Source organism: Physcomitrium patens, chromosome 19, assembly GCF_059467195.1.
Source record: "Physcomitrium patens ecotype Gransden chromosome 19, ASM5946719v1, whole genome shotgun sequence".
Lineage (NCBI taxonomy): Eukaryota > Viridiplantae > Streptophyta > Bryopsida > Funariales > Funariaceae > Physcomitrium > Physcomitrium patens.
The window spans coordinates 3,385,806-3,403,207 of record NC_143428.1 but is presented as its reverse complement, the minus strand read 5'-3'; the positions used below and the strand labels follow the sequence as shown (position 1 = coordinate 3,403,207).

General features: G+C 34.8%; 2 protein-coding genes across 2 annotated transcripts; both read left to right on the top strand.

Annotated features, from left to right (window-relative positions):
* The first annotated feature begins 1,272 nt into the window (after positions 1-1,272).
* LOC112272662 (uncharacterized) lies at positions 1,273-4,768 on the top strand. The gene is made up of 3 exons (XM_024500643.3): positions 1,273-3,147; positions 3,261-3,635; positions 3,757-4,768. Exons 1-3 carry the CDS (start codon positions 2,449-2,451, stop codon positions 4,357-4,359), a joined length of 1,677 nt encoding a protein of 558 aa, XP_024356411.1. The 5' UTR covers positions 1,273-2,448; the 3' UTR covers positions 4,360-4,768.
* LOC112272663 (uncharacterized) lies at positions 4,522-7,537 on the top strand. Its single transcript, XM_024500644.2, has 6 exons — positions 4,522-4,612; positions 4,922-5,679; positions 5,874-5,976; positions 6,336-6,428; positions 6,570-6,764; positions 7,017-7,537. Exons 2-6 carry the CDS (start codon positions 5,315-5,317, stop codon positions 7,254-7,256), a joined length of 996 nt encoding a protein of 331 aa, XP_024356412.1. The 5' UTR covers positions 4,522-4,612; positions 4,922-5,314; the 3' UTR covers positions 7,257-7,537.
* Positions 7,538-17,402: the final 9,865 nt, after the last annotated feature.

The window sequence follows — 17,402 nt, the reverse complement described above, 5'->3', positions numbered from 1 at the left end:
TTTGTTATATTCATACCTTGTTGTGCAAGTAGAATCACAAACTTACTGCAGTTAAAAAAACATTTATGTTAATTAATTCTTAGAAGCATCTACTAATAAAAGTGAGAAGTGCGAGTTTAAACAAGCAACAGCGATTACTAATGCACGAGAGAATCCGACTGTAGGAGTAGCGTCTGATTAGCGAACACTAATCAGACACGAGATGGTCTGTTCAGGCAGCGATGGTTTGTGGGGTTTGCGACGACCCGTGAAGCAAACGAGATGGTCCTATTGGGCAGCGTAAGACGTGGTGAAATTGGTAGGTAATTAGCGACGACTAATCAGGCATAATGTCATGGGACAAGGCTGGGCGAAGATAGTGGATGGGATGAGCGAGAGCTCAGGCACGGGGAAGAATGGCCAGCAGGCCTCGGAGATCCAAATTAAGGCCTGAATGGGCCTCGTATGAGGAAATGGTACAAGCCGCTTGCGTTATTTTCGGCACCCTTTGCAGTGGAGTCTATAAAGCGAACCCCAGTGCTCAGCATGATTTCTAGTTGACGTGAAATAACCCCCATCCCTTGCAAAATTTAAGCTTTGCTTATATTAGGCCTTGCGCAAGTGGCACTTCCCAGGCATTTTGAAAAGGAAATTCTCGCGTTGATGCCACGCCTTGTGCTATGGACACGGAGCTAGGTGCCGTGGATCTGCCATCACCTTTGTCGCAATGAGGTTCGATCGATCTCATCGCCGTTTAGCCATGTGAACTGTACAGAGTTGCTGCAGATGCGGAAGCTCTTCTAACACTGTAACTCAATGCACGAGTAAGCTGACATGCTTAACTTCTTTTTGCAAAAATGTCGGTTGCGAAAACTTTTGCGAGGATGACGTTTTAGGGTGGGTTGATTATTTTTGTCTAGATCGGTGAAATCTCATGTGCTCGATTCGAAGTGGAACTGACACACATGCGGGAAGGGTGTTCTGTGACGTGAGGGTCCAGATTCTTGACAGAATATTCCAGGGCAAGTCGATGGACGTGACGGATGTGTGCACTGGTGTTCTAGAACTACTCAGCTGTCGAAAATAAAATCCGTAAAATAATCTGATCTGAACCGGATCACAATGTCGTCCCCCACGGTAGTGCGGACAAACGTTCTGTTCCATCCTCTGGGATACAACATTGTGTTAACATCCCCCCGTCCCAATTGCGACGATGAAGGACGAAAAGATTCAGCCAGGCTGCTGCATGGACATAAAAAGACTGTCCAGCTGGGATAAGTGCATCTCGAACACTTCTTTCACCCATCCGTCTTGTAGTTTTCGAGTCTTGTCCTGTGCTTGTCCTGGACTTCGACCACACGGAGTTTGCCAGTGTTGAAGGTCAACGGGTTTAGTGTTGGTTTCATTCTTGATAAGCCCTGAAAATCGCAGCATTATATCGCATTCTATCGGCTGCAGTCGGGAGATCGCTGTTTGGTGCTGCCTGCCTCTCCCTTTCCCCCGAAAGTTTCTGGCTGCATTGGATCAGAGTTTCCTGTCAGCTTGCCTGGTCGAATCGGGTTCGAGTAGAACTCCGACTTGATCTACATTGCCTTGGACACAATCTTGGGAAACTCTGGTAGTGTTCCCGCTTCTTACCAGAGTCAAATCCGCAGTGTGTGAGATCATATCTTCCTCAACACACTTTCTCTACGGAGGAACCTTGGTGTGCTGATTCAGTTGGATCTGGAGCATTACAGGATCTTGGAGTCCAGATAGTGCAGTCACTCACAAGCGGATGTTTGTTGGTTTTGATCCAATGAGTCCAGAGGGGAGCACTTCGGCGAACGCGAATCCGCATTAGTTTAAGGTTGGGACTTGTGTACGGAATCGCAATCTGTCGAACTCACTTGGACGCAGATTGAACCAGATGATGGATTTCTAGTCTCGTCTCGGCTATACGGCGATCTAAAATCACACCTGATCTGTATTAAGATATCAGCTAGGTCTCACAAGTTCTAGACGTGCAGCAGTGAACTGGTATCACTCTTGGTTACGTGTGGTTTTTATCACATTGTTCCTTTCGTAGTATCTGGTTGTTTGAATTCTTTGAATCCTTTTTGCATGGAAGTAGTTTAATATGGCCTGTTGCCGCTCTCCATGATTCTATTACGTTTAAAGACCCAAGCGAGTTATTCTGTTCCTGCTGTTGGTTTGGCACCACATTAGTCCCGGATCTCAATAACTAATGGCCGAGAAAGAAAGGTGGGTAACGTTATAGACGTCTCTGGTTGGGGCTTCCCACTGGCACTCCAGCTGTGGACTTTTCTATTTCACAGCAGCTCAGTTCAGTGAAGATTGTCCTACAGGAATAAAGACTTTGTAGATCTCCTGGACGTGGAGGAAACGAATTCCATGTCTGCGTGAAGGTCTCGACAAGGACAAACTTCACTTATTCGATCGACTTGTAAGCTGGGAAGGACTGTCAAGATGACGGCGGCTGCTCCTCCAGCTCTACCTAATCCCTATAACGCCGATGTCTCAGGAAGCTTTCAAGCGCCCAGCTTCTCCATAAATCCGGGTTTCATAATGAACGATGCTCTGGCCTCTGCACTGGGCATGGGAGGTGGGCCATTTTATCACTTCGCTGACAATCCACATCTTGGCATTCCGTGGCCAGAGTACGTGTATGGGAGTACTCCAACTAGCATCCTCGGCATTGCCAATAGTTTGTCTCCAACGCTGTCTTTCAGCGACTCATCCGTGTACTCCACGGATGAATCCGACCTGCTTTCGGACGAGTTCCTGAAGCAGATGAATGGGTGCACTCCCGTTCCAAGTTCGATGTCAAGCCCAGTGCTGAGCCCGGTGCCAAGTCCAGTCACTATGCATCCCAACCTCGTCAGTACATTGAAGAACATGGTGGCGCCAGGGGTGACTACATACAATGCGCAACCCAGTGTGATTGCTTACTTAGAGCAACTGACCAGGGGAGAGGTGCAAGACCGGATGGAAAAGCATCGTCAACAGGACCATCAAAAACAGATGTTTGATCACACTGACGCTCGAAGCGCGTACCTACGACACACTCCCCAACTGGTGGTGGCACCTAAAGTGGAGGTTCAGGACTTGCCAGAGAATGTTGGAGGTTTGTATTCAAGCCCCTCGGTCGCCGACGATCCCGCTAAGGTAACAAACCTTTGAGTTTTCAATACCTGAGCATTATCGACTTGTCTGTGAACGCTTGTGTATTTGTATCGTTGAAATGTTTCTGAGTGTTGTCTCACTTGTCTGGGGCTTAGGTGAAGGCTGTTGAGAAGTCAGAGACTGATGACAACATTGAAGCAGCCGTGGTCTCCGTGGACTTGATAAAGAACAGGCGCCCATTCAGATGTCAGTACGATGGATGCAATAAAACTTTCAAGAACCCGCAGACAATGAAGATGCACCATAAGACGCATTGGAGCGAGGGAGGCGCCGGAGGCAAAGGCTGCTCGTTACCGACCTTGACGAGTTCCTTGAAGGCGGGACATAATAAGAAGATCCCCTCAAGGTGTCCCAAGTGTAAGAAGACTTTCGTGGGTCTCTACGAGCTCAGGCGTCATTACGGTCGGAAGCACTCGGAAGGGGAGAAGCCATTCGGATGTCGCAAGTGCGGGAAGAAATTCTACATAGAGGTACGCGTTTCGTTGATGGCATGCTTCATCCTTACTACCCAGTTACTCTCCATGTGTATGTTTCCACAATGGCTTCAACTTATGAGTGCAGCTCTAACCCGAACTCAAAAACATTGTTCAGGTGGATGTGCGTGACCACGAGAAGCTTTGCGGTGAGCCGATTGAATGCAAATGTGGACTAAAATTCGCCTTCAAGTGCAATCTTGTAGCGCACAAGAAGGCCCATCCAGCTTGCCAAGATAATCCACCGAGCAACTCCCACTCCACCGCCACCACTTACCAATCATCAACGACCTCTGACGACACGGAACGGAGCCTCGCCAACCCAGGGCAAGCGAGGACAGGTTACAAACGAGCACGAGAGGATTTCGTGGGCCCGATGCAGTCAAGCATGCACATTCCACTGCCGGAGTTTAAAGAGATTCTTGAAGCCCCAGATTTCAAAATGGCACGCCATGAATATCGAGGGCTATCGTTTCTGACTGAAACTGGTTCGCCATGGGCTGCCGACATTAACTATCCCGCTGTTTCTTTCAATTCTATATCAGGGGTGGGTTTACACTCTGGCCTGTCAAATCTTGGCTCTCAAGAGTTTCAGCAAAACCACCAACAATTCTCTAGCAAACTATATCGACAACCAATTCCAGCAACTTTCAACAAAGCTGTGAATTGTGAGATGGGTATGGCACTCAACCAGCATCAATTCAAGACATGGTCTGGCTGATCCATCACCTCAAACACTCTACACACCATTAGACATATTTTTTTTCTTCTATTTTTCCAATTTTCCGGCGGCCGTACTCCGTCGAGGAGTTCTCATAGGCTTTGACCATCCCTCCCATCATGTGTGGTCAAGGTCTATGAGGACAAATAATAAGTGGCGAAGCGAGCACGAACCACTTTCATAGACTGCTTTGGGGAAGAGCATATCATACCATAGGTTTCCAAGTTCCGGAAGGTGGTCGCGGATTGTATCTGTAAGATCCTTCTCGTTTAGCTCGCTTCTGCGGACCATAATTGGTTTTTGATGCTTAGTTCCTATTACCATACTTGTGCCTCAAACCCCATGTTATTAGACTCTGATGGGTTACAAATTGCAATAAAACAGTGGCGACACAACAATGTTCACTCTCGCTTCAGCACTCATGCTCTGAATTAATTCTGCAATGCTCTCAGTGTATGCAACAGTATTTTCATACGGTAAAAAGTACAGGCAGCATTTATTCTTTAACACCGAAAATTCCCAGCATGCATCATGCATTTGAAGCAATTCTATCTCAATGCAGACAATGGATGAAAGTTGACAGAACCTCCTCGAAATGTCTTCATTGGTGCGTCAACTTGCAGCCGTAAATATCGCGAATTCGATGCGTCCGCCACGAAATTGCAGCAACCATTCGTATCTTGGATGTGAGAGCTGACGCTGAAGGGGAACCGAGGTGCGAACCCACGAAATTGACTACAAATTCTAAAAATCATAAATGCTGCTGCTGCTTGCGTGATGGTGTTGGAAGAAGAAATTATTGCAGGCTGAGAAGGTACCAAGGGTTTTAGAACTGGAGCAGTGGGAGAAACGTTGTGGAATGTTCTCGCATGGGAGTAGCGAGAGTGTCGATAACCTAATTCTGTCAGAATTGTATTTTACTTGGTGGGTTTGAGGTGAGAGGAGTGAGTAAGCTATGGCACCCGCTGAGGTGGAGATGCTGGGGAGGGGTAGCGCGCTAGCGCAGCTAATTGCTCTGCTGTGTGATATCGCCTCCACGTTCTGTTCTACGGTCGCTCGTTCGCTCCTTCTCGCCTTCCGGATTCTTTCGCAGGGGACGACGGAATCGCGGGGTAGTGAAGGTGGGTTTAAGGGAGCAGGGGGCGTGGAATTCTACGAAGGCAAGGTCTGGCACGAACGCCGAAAGCCGGTGGTGCACCGTTTTGAGTACAATGTGCGGTATGCGTTTATTGATTTGGACGCGCCACCGCGTTGGTTCGTTGCGTCCCATCATATGTCCGCTTCTGAAGCTCGGTCGATCGCAGGAACCTCCGGACCTGTGTAAATTTCTCCTCGCGTCTCATTTTATCCCCTACATCTTTACCCATTTTTCGGTCTGTCAGTGGCCTTTTGTTCTTATGAAATTAGGTTCACAATTTTTATTCAAGTTCAGTCTACAATTAGAAGTGACTGTTCTTTGTGTACAAGATGATTCAATTCCTAATTGAAAGAAATGTTGTTTCCAAAATCTGCAGGTGGTTGTTGACAATGCCGTTGAGTGTAGGATACGAGCAAAATCCTTTGAGTGTTTACTACTGTTACGATGAGCAAGGTGGAGTTGCTCAATGCATCGCTGAGGTGCTAGTATTTCTGTACTTCTGTGTGTGGCTTTCTGTTTTGTTTCAAGTTTTGAAACATGAATTGCTCACGATGTTGAATATGTCGTGCCCGTACCCGTACCCGTACGAGGATATGAATTGGTAATATAAACGCATTTAGGCTGTTTCGAGCAAATTTTGTGGACTATTTCTAAATTCTTAGGTTTTGCTAGTATTGGGAAAATACTTACAAAGCTAACTGCCTGTCATCACTTTTCTTCTGTGCTAGAAAGCCCTCTGTGCGGAGGCTGGTTAAATTGTTATAGTTGTATGAAGAAATATAATGGTCCATGAATGTTGAGCCTGGTCTAATTCTGCAGTGATCTGGTCGACAAACAGGTTACAAACACGCCTTGGGCAGAAAGGGTTACCTTTCTGTTTAACCCCGAATCAGATCTTGTGGCCAAGCCTCTGCACGTCAGTCCTTTCATGGTGAGCCTTCAGCAGTAAGAATTTTAAGATGTGCCATGTTTGATTGTTTTCGTTTAGATGGACGAAGTTGACATGCTGTAGAAGTTGCTACACGATAAAATTGTGGACACCTTATGCTGTCAAATTGGAGGTACTGCGCAGGATATGAAGGCAGTATGGCAGATGCAGGCTCCCACTCCTGGGAAAGAGCTGTTGTTGTGCATCGGGGTCCAGCACCCTGAACTTGGAAATTACTTTCAAGCAATTCTGAAAGCCAAAAGGGTTACACGAGCAGTGGACCCCGAGGCCTTTACATGGATCATGCCGCAGAAAGTCGCGTTCTGGATTTACTGGCAGGTACTGAAAAGTGGTGCATTTCTACTGACAAACCTCGCAGCTTTCTTAGTAACATGTGCCTTGAAGGTTTGCTGCTTTTCATTTTTAGAATATAGAGTACGATTCCACTATGTATTTTATAGATGTCCCACGATCGCACTAGTCGTCCAAACCTTAGGTGTTCTATGGTCACTGTCCTGTCGCACAAAAGAACAACATTCGCGAAGAATGCTAATAGCCATTGACGTGAATGCATGGTTACGGTGACCTCAGGCACTGCAGCTCATGTGGAAGGGCGTGTCGTTCATCCCTCACCCGAAGTATATTGACGAGAATGATTACCGGGAGCGTGCACAAAAGCACCCTACCCATGCCTGCCCTGCATTTGTGAAGGTAGACAATACAAGCAGCAGTTCCAGCTCTGGTTGCCCCGCAGCAGGGGATGGTAGTGGGTGCCCAACAAGTCAGCGGTTTTGCACATGGAGAGAAGCACCTGGCTATCCCTGGAGATGATATTTCCTTGATCATCTTCACCAAGTTATAAGGCCATGTACCATAGAGGCTAACACTTTTGGTTAGAGTAGACCTCTTTATGCATAGGGCTAGGAGTTTGACTCCTACTAGCATTATTCAAGTATGGCCCTCGAGTATTATGAACTGTATTTTAATCACCTTGTCTGGAACTCTTTTGAGGAGACTTCTTTTCCTTGGGCTACCAACTTCTACGGAAATTGCATCCAAAGACTTTTACCTTAGGCCCCCATCTTATATACACGCATTAAATCTTTTTGGAATTTGTGCACACGGCTGATGTGGATGAATATTAGTATCAAAAAGCTCATCTCCCCCACATACTGGTTCTTTCTCAATTGTCTATATATTGAAGGTCCACCTCAACTACAAATCCCCACCATGTTGGACATTGTTCTCATCTCCATTACTGTTACATTAGCATTCATTCATCAGCTCTTCTGGAGACTTCTTTAGGTTATGGAGTATCCTCAAGAAGTTGGAAACATTTGTTCCCATTTCAGTGTTTAAGTCCCTTCTTTACATCTCCTTAATGGACTTTTAGTTTCTCACTTTGACTGTAATGTTGTAAGATAGACAATCCATTTCTAATAACTTGCATTTCAGCATATATCCACTAGGTATAAAAATGGGAAAAAATACCTCCATAGGGAAATAGAAATCAAGAAGATTCCAAATGTTTTTTTATACAATTTGGTCTAAAAATAAAATTTATAAATATGTTTTAGTTAAAGATTCTCTTTGATCCATTTTTGACATGTAAATCAACCTAATTCCGTTTGGTGGCAAGTTAAAAGCCTAAGAATCCGACTTTAATAAATTTATGATGTGTGGAACCTAATCATGCTATCAAACTTTATCTAATCCTATGCTACATATGTATAGATGAGATAACAAAAATTTGAACATTTGACAATATGTAATCTACTATGTTTGAGTGGGATTTTGCCACCATTCTTCTTTGTTTCTACTCAATTTTAAAGAATATTTTACACATCTTCCATCTTTTGATTTCGCTCCAATGGCTCCCTTAAAATCTCTCTTTACATGGAGTTATATATGCCACAAGTAAGGTATCAAAATGTGTTACAAATTTATAGAGTTTGGATGGATAGATAATTATTGCATTTGTAATATGGATTGTATAGTTCTAAAATAGGCTTTCAAATAGAAAATGAGAGCCACTTATGAGTTGCAACCCATGTGCTAGAAGAAGTAATAAAATACAAATCAACCTATATGCTAGACATTGCAATGAAGTATTTAGTTGCAATGGTAAGGATGAATGTTGCAGATTAATTTCAAGTAAGCTTGTACCTAGTTCTGGATTCAAATCTATGGATTCATGTGTACTAATTAACAGGCCCTAAATTATATTATTCTACTATATTCTATGTTGGAGTCTTTGCATCAACAAACCCCCCACACTTTTGCAATTTTTTTTTTACAATTTGAATTAAAGTATTGGACAACAACCTCCTATTCCTTCATGGCATTGGATTTGGCCAAGGACCTCTCTGTAGTGCTAACTAAGGTCGACAACATCTTTGTGGTATTAAATTAGGCTAAAGATTCTCTCATAGTACCGACCTAGGCTAGCAACATCTTTGTAATGCCATATTGGGCAAACAATCTCTTGTAGCACCGACTTAATTTGAAAAGCTCCATATATTCTATGCAAAAATGTTGACGCTAGATTATATTGACAATCTTTGCAAGCTTCCTGTAAGCTAAAGCACATAAGATTCAGCCTATAAGATTAGACATTGCAAGTGCATTGATTCTTGTTGTGCTTGTAAATCTTGATGTTATAGCTTGTTTGCATGTGTAGTTGCTTTGCACATGGCTTTTTGCTCAAATGCCTTGCAAGGACACTCTATTGCAACAATCTTCCTTTTAACAGCTTTGTAGGATCGTTCTCCTATGACTATAATTTGGTGAACTTCTTTTTAAATTTTCTTTTCTTTTAGATCTATCAATCTTCTATATTTTGACTCTTCTTGTCAAATTCATGCTCTTTATTTCTCCCTTTTGTATTCAAGGTTTTGATCTTAGATTTGCTATACAATCTTCATACAAGCTTCTAAGATTAATATTAATGATATAAAAAAAATCCTTTATATGATCCACATTGTATCTCTTTAGATTAATCATATGTATAATAGAAGTAAGTTATAGATTTTAGATAAGAACATGCAAGGTTTATTCTATTAACTTCTTTTGTCAACTCCAAATTTGACATATTTGCATTAATAAAAATATGTTTAGTGGAAGAATTTAAAGCCAATTCCAAATCTGCTGTAATATTATGAATCAACAAGGCAAGTATGTCTTCACTAATTGATTCTATGCTATCGCTTTCATTCTCTATGGAAATCCCAATTACATTGTTTTTTCCTCATCTAACTTCTTTTAAAAATTTTAAGTATATTTTACTTTGGCCAATATGATAGTCTATTGTCATTTTATTAAACAAAAAGATTCCAATTGAGATAAAATCTTTGGTAATATTGTTGAATATAAAAGCAAGTTTTAAGCTCAAACATTTCATAATATTTCTTAAATGGACTAAATACACCTATATCTAAAGGCTGCATGGCATGCAATATATAAAATATTAGGATTAGAATCTCTAATCTTATGTCTTGTCTTAATCTTGCCACTTTAATAATAACATGGCTTGCATGTCCATCAAGGATTATTATATGATTCTAAATAGGAATAATACTATCAAGTTGTTTTACATTCTTAATAAAATAAAAAACCACTATTAAGTACAAATAACTTGTAATTTAAGTCTTAGGTTGCATTGCCATGGTTGCACTTGCCTTGTAATACTTTATGTAGTTTTGTCAAAAATATTTCCTTCTAAAAATGTAGAATGATAATATGCCTAACCCAGTTGCGTTGACATAGACCAACACTAATAGTCATTTTCTTTGATCTAGAATGGTGAGATGTATGTAGTAAACATCTCTTTGAACTACAAATACACCATTATTTTTTTCTACTTGCATACTACACTCATCACAATTCTACACCATGTTTAGAAAATATCCATATAATGTATATAACATACTTAAATTATTATAGAAGATGTGCATATTTTTTTTGCATAGTGCTTTTACTCTAAAAGACACAAGGAGTTATACTATCTTGACCATAAATTCTAGGTGACAATTTTTAAACCACCTCAAGCATATGTCACTATGAATCTCATTTTTGAATGGAATGCATTGAGTCATAGTTATTTTAAAAACCTTTAATTTCAAAGCTATAGGCGTTAAATCTAGACCCTTATTACACATGGATAAAATGTACTTCATAATCTTCCTTTCTTTTTTCTTAGTTAGTATTTCTTGATTTTTTTTTTTTTTTTTAATGATCAAATTCTATAACAACACTTTGTAAAAATTATATATAGAATATCATGGTTTATTACTACTTTTTTGATACTTCTATGCTCTTCATACTTTGCTAATGCAGCTCTTATTTGCTCATTATTTCATAAAAAATTCTTGCTTACAATAACAATGATACTCAAGCATTTTTTTTTAATGGTGGTGGTTGCAAATGTTGATTTCTGACATGTCATAAAATTGTTCAAATGCTTATGATATTCTCTATATTGAAGTTATTGAAGAACAATACATTGTTGTCCATCTTCATCCTTATTTTGTTCACAACTTCACCTAAATTACATCTCTCCTTGCCTCAATAGTGTCTTTCATATTTCCTATTAGTTACATTTCCTTAGCTTCTTTTGCCAACTTTGTAATCCTTAAAAATTCTATTGGTTTGCAAATATAAAATTTCAAGAGCTTCATAATTATCAACTTGAGTTTCAATAGGAGAGTTTGGCTTACTTTATCATATTGATCATGTTTGCTAGTATTGAAATTGATTTCTAGTGGCTTATTCTAACTTGATAATTCATTATTCATTCCAGCTATACGGTTGATTTCAATCTATGTACACCATATACCTTGGATTACAATTATCTTTATAATGCTTAAGCTTTTAAGCATATATTAAAAAAAAGAAATTATGCATTAAAAAAATTACATATCAAATAAATAAAATAAAAAATATAATAATATAATATTATGTATTCAAAAAAATTAAAATTAAAATTAAAATAAATAATAAAATAAATTAAAAATTAAAATAATATTTTTTATAGTATTTAAAAAAATTAAAATTGATGTTAAAATTAAAATTAATATTGATAATAAAATTTCAACAAAATTTAAAATATTTTTTTGAATAATATTCAAAATTAATTGATATATTTGTTAATTTAGACCTCAAAAATTACTTGAAGTTATTACAATATTTTATTGGCTTTACTAATGCTTATTGAAACTACTAAGATTCATTGTTAAATTTTGATGAAAAATTCTCAAAAATAATAAAAAAAAATCAATTCTAATGGAACTAAAGTATGTTAGGTTTTGATCTCTCTCATTTATGCCAAAGTTATGTGAATATTGACAAGAAGATTTACAAGCACTAATACAAGCCTTAGTTTGGAATTTGAACATTTGTATTACTTTTGATTCTTATTGATGCGAACTTTTTACTTTTGGAGTTTTGAAAATATATTACTCTAGCTAAGTTACCTTTTAACCTATAATTTTCCAATACATAAATATTTAGGTGAAATCAAGATTTGCAAAGAATGCATCAATATTTTAAATGTTATGAAGTAATTTTTAAGTTAATATTTTAATAATTACTCAATATTATTTTTTTCTTTGATAGGATTAAACATGAAGTATGGAGTGATGTTAGGTGCACCAATCTAATATAAATAAATTAATTGGAATTAATCAAGTATATACAACCTATTAAAAAAGTAACTTTTTATTCCATTGTTCAATCTCACAATACACCATTAGCTTTTGGTTTGAATCAAATTAAAAAATTCTAACAAGCTCCTCACTATACTTTCATAGTACAAAAAAATCTCCAAAATTGAGATGGAATTAAATATCCTATCAACGTCCTTGCAACCTAAGAAACAAAATATGACAGTTGAAATTTATTATAATATATTGATTACCAAATGCCAACTTACTAGTCAACTTAATTTTTTTTAAATCCATGTTTTCTTAATTGCCATGCCTACAATACCTTGTAATTTTTCTACAAGAATGCAGCTCAATAATCATCTAATACAAAGAAGCAAATCAGCATCTAAAATTTAGAATTCTCCTCTCTTGCTTTACAATCAACTTGATTGCAACTACAAATGTAAAGAAGCACTTTTGCTATTTTGATTTTATTACAATCAATGCTTTTTGGAATTTTGCCATGTTATCTATGCAATATCAAATATTAAAAGTATACATTCCAATCACAAGATGAGTATAAAGAAATTAATCGTCAATACATAAATAGTCATTACATATGTACAACTCTATTGATACAAAAAATTATCTTTCAATAGTTCATGCATATCCATTTTGAATATATTGAATTTTATATATTGTTCACAATTTAGCATTATTTTTGTTAAACTATCAATCTATTTTCAACCACAAAATATCAAAATTGCTTTATAATAAGTCACCAATTTAGTAGAAATATTACATCTTATAGGTTAAAAATAGAAAATAGATAATAATATATTGACTATTTTATATGATATTAGAGCTTAGAAACAAAACTTTTTGCATCAATTAGTAGTATTTCTTATTATTATGTGTCACTATGACAAAGAATTCAATGATAGCAAATTATTGAATTTTCATAGCAATTTTATTTATTATTGGTCATTGTCATGTCCTCTAATTCAGAGACTACCAATTATATATAAGAAAGTATAAATAAGAATTATAGAAGATATATTAGTCAAACTAAGATAGACACGTTAGTAGTATTATGTCAATTTAGTATAAAAACATATACAATTAACAAATTCATAACTTATATTTAACATTTAATAAGAATAGAAAACTATAACATTTAGGCATAGAAAATGAATAGTGTATTGAAGAGAGATGAGTAGTTTGTCTATTATATTACATTGTCTAGAGATCACATAGTAGATACTAAGATTTAAAGAAGAATATAAGATTTGAACGTATTAACTAGCAATGAAAAGAATATAATATATAAGTTGATGAAGCAATATTGAGACCTTCACATATGTTGGATGTAGTTGAAGTTGCAATACAAAGCCATAAAAAAATCCTAAAAAAATTCTAAAAAAATCACACTGCTAGAAAGATTCTTCAACATCAAAAAAATTAGTAATATGGACAAACATCTTATAGATATGAAAGATATAATATATATGTTAGAAGAGATGAATTATTAAGAATATAAATCTCAAAAAAAAAAAACTCAATATACTCTTGTATCACTAAACAAATATTAGAAATCAATCAAAGATGGTAATATATTGAATTAGAATGGTTATTACAAAAGACAATAAAAGTAGAAAGTCTTGAAACAAGACTAAAGATTAAAAGGGCATTGATAAGAGTGAATAAGGCTTTATTCTTGCCTCCATATATACTACCTAATTAAATTTATAACCTACCAATCAACTACAAACACATGTAAAGTCAAAATTACATTTATGAAGCTTTTAAGAAACTTTTGTAGGAGATGTTATAAAATTAATCTACTTTTATCTACTTCTACTTAATTATATAGATAATTATTAGAATAAATATGTATTTTTGTGACATTAATTTCTTTTTTAGAGATAAATTCTATAAGGAGCAATCATCATTTATTATGGATTTTTTTTTTTTTTTTTTTTTTTTTTTTTTTTTTGTTTATCTTGGTTTTTATGATTTTTTTAATCAAAAGCTTCAACCTTCTTTGCTACATTTATAAGATTTTTTTTGGCTCCTATGTGTATTTATTAATGTCATATCCATACCAATATATAAGATATTTTAAACTATTTTGGCACCGCCTTAAATCTATGACTTTTTTACCTTGAATTCTTGATTATTATCTACGTCTATAGAATTAGGTGGCATTTGTCTTTTTTTTGAAGATATTCATCATCATATATGAATGAAGAAGAGAGACGTGGAATTCATGATGGATCTTCATAGACTCTGATAAATATAATCAATAATCAATAAAATTGATTTGTTTACAAATAGAAAAAAGTCAAGCCTATAATAGTCTAACTTGTCTTAAAAATGAATAGTCTTGATATTGCAACAAAGTAATCATACCTTGTCACTGATATTAAATTGTGGTTGTTCCTTACAATAGGCATCTATATTGATTTTTTGTTGTTCTTGAGCTCTTTCTAATTGTGCCTTTATTGTTGCATGTAGCTTTGACAAATAATTTAAGAAATATTTTGCTACAAAATTGTCAACTTTTGAGAAGTCAAAAATATTAAGTTGTGGATGATAACTATAATTAATAAAGAAAGATGTGTGTTGAATAGAAGAATGTATTGAAGTATTGTAGATAAACTTTGTAAATAGCAAAAAAGTTGTCAAATCACCTTGATGATAGTTAATGATACACTTCAAATACTACTCCAAAACTTGATTTATTTGTTTCGTTTGCTCATCAATTTGAAGATGAAAAACCAAAGAAAATTTTATATCAATTTTTAGAATCTTAAAAAATATTTTATAAAATCTTGATACAAATTGAATCCTTCTATCTAATATAATATCTTTAAGTAGTCTATAATAGCAATAAATATTGTCAAGAAAAAACTAAGCTATTTTTTTTATTTACAATAGATTTTATAGATGATATATAATATGTCATCATGATAAAAAAATATACTATCACAAATATATAATCATATGAACTTAAGATTAAAAGATCTATAATAAAATCCATAGAAACAAAAGACCATGGTTGTTCCAAAATAAATAATATCTAAAGAAATTCATAAGGTTAATAATGAAGAGTTTTGAATCTTAAAAAAATATCACATATTTGTAAATTTTTTTTGACTATGTTTCACATTTGAAGCCACCAAAAATATTTTGATATTAGCTCCAAAATCTTATTGTATCCAAAATGTCCAACTGTTGGAAAGTCATGATAAGCTTAAAAAATATGTAATTATACGTCATCTTTTAGAATGTTTAATTGTTTCTTGAAAGAGTAGATTATTCTTGAATACAAACTTAGAAGTATCATGATATTTTGAAGAATTATTTGTAATATCATCAATAAAAAAATTAGAGGACATACTTGATTAAACTTGCTTGACAAAGGTTAAATCAATAATTAAAGTTGATTTTATTCTTTAGAGATAAAAATGCTCTAATTTCAAGAGAATTATTATTTGTTGATTAAAAGATGCATCTTTTTTTGTAGTATAAGATAAAAATATCTAAAAAAAGAGTATAATAAATATTTTTTTTATTATTATTAAATTAATAAGTTATCTTAAAATAAAATCTTGATAAAAATATTTTTCAACAAGTTTTGTGATGATTCAAAATAATTACCAACATGAAGTACTTAAGATTCTTGTGATCTATATATACAGTGTCTAGACTCAAGGTGCCTTCTAAATAATGATGTCATTCTTAAAATGAATCTCTTATTGTAAAAAAAAATTTATCATAAATTTTATAATTAATCTTGACTATTAAAAATTTCTAAGAATAAAAAAAAACCAAATGGAACTTTTTCATTTGCTTTTATTTGTAACAAAATGATACCTATAGCAAAGTTTAATGCATTTGTTTCTATAAAAAATATCTTGATAAAATTAACACAATTTAAAATTGACATAGAAATAAATGCTATTTTTGAGGCTTCAAAAGATACTTCAACTTCTTTGCTCTACTTAAATTTAACTTTACATATCAAATGTATAAAAAGAGTTATAATTTAAAAAGAGTTCTTCATAAAGGTCTGGTTATAATTAGCAAATTTTAAAAAGCATCGCACACTTTTTATTGTTCCTAAAATCTTCTAATTTATGATAGTCTAAACCTTCTTTAGATCCATCATTAGACCTTTGTTGGAAATGATGTACCATAAGAAGTTAAATAGAATAGAACACTTTCTAAATTTGGTTCTAAGAGTGATCTACTTACTTCTTTCAATTATACAACTTTTTAGTGTAGACTTTGGACTACTTCCATATGTATAGGAATAGTACTTCTATAGTTGGCATCAATGATGCATAAAATTTCTACCACAAGAATATTGACAATTTCATGAAGATTTGTAATAGCTGTAAATCTATTCTCACTTTTGTCAAGTATAACATCTATAATTTTTCCTTCTATTTCAAAAAACTTAAAAAATCTATAAGTTAAATTAGAAGAGGGAAATTTATAACCTCTAATGTCAAATGGAAATCTCTATAAAAAAAGATAATCCATTTTTTTTAAAAAAAAAAATCAGTGTTAGAAAATTAAATTATTTGTTTAAAGATGAATAGACTGCAACCTTCAAAATACAAGAATAGAAGTAGAGTAATCTACTCACTTCTAAAATAAGATAAGAACAATGAGTTAGCACTCTTGTCAAACTATGAAGGACATAAATCTCAAAATAAAAAAACCTAAATATATTCATGTATCACTTGAAAAGACTAAAAAAATCACTCAAAGATAGTAATATACTCAATTAAAATGGCTATTACAAAAGACAAGAAGATTAGAAAGTCTTGAAATAAGACTTAGGATTAAAAAGGCATTGACAAGACTAAAAAGGGCTTTATTCTTCCTTCTATATATACTATCTAACTGAGAGCTATGTAACAATGTTCTATAAGATCTCTAATACATATTGACTTTGCAAGATACATATCTTAAATTGCAAGGTAATTTTTTTACATGTACACCCTATAGTTAGCTTATTCCACAAGATATCAATATGTGTGACATGTGAATAATTTATTGATTAAGTTTTTAATCCACTAATTAATTACAAACATGTGTAAAGTCAAAATTGCATCTATAAAGTTTGTAAGAAGTTTTTTTATTTTTTAAGATATTATGAAATTAATCTATATTTACTTACTTCTATCTAATGATATAGATAATTATTAGAATAAATACGTATGTCTATGATATGAATGTATCAATAGTTGAAGATATTATAATCTATTATGTAATTAAAAATATATTCAAAAAATATTATATCTAAATAAAATTGGTCTTA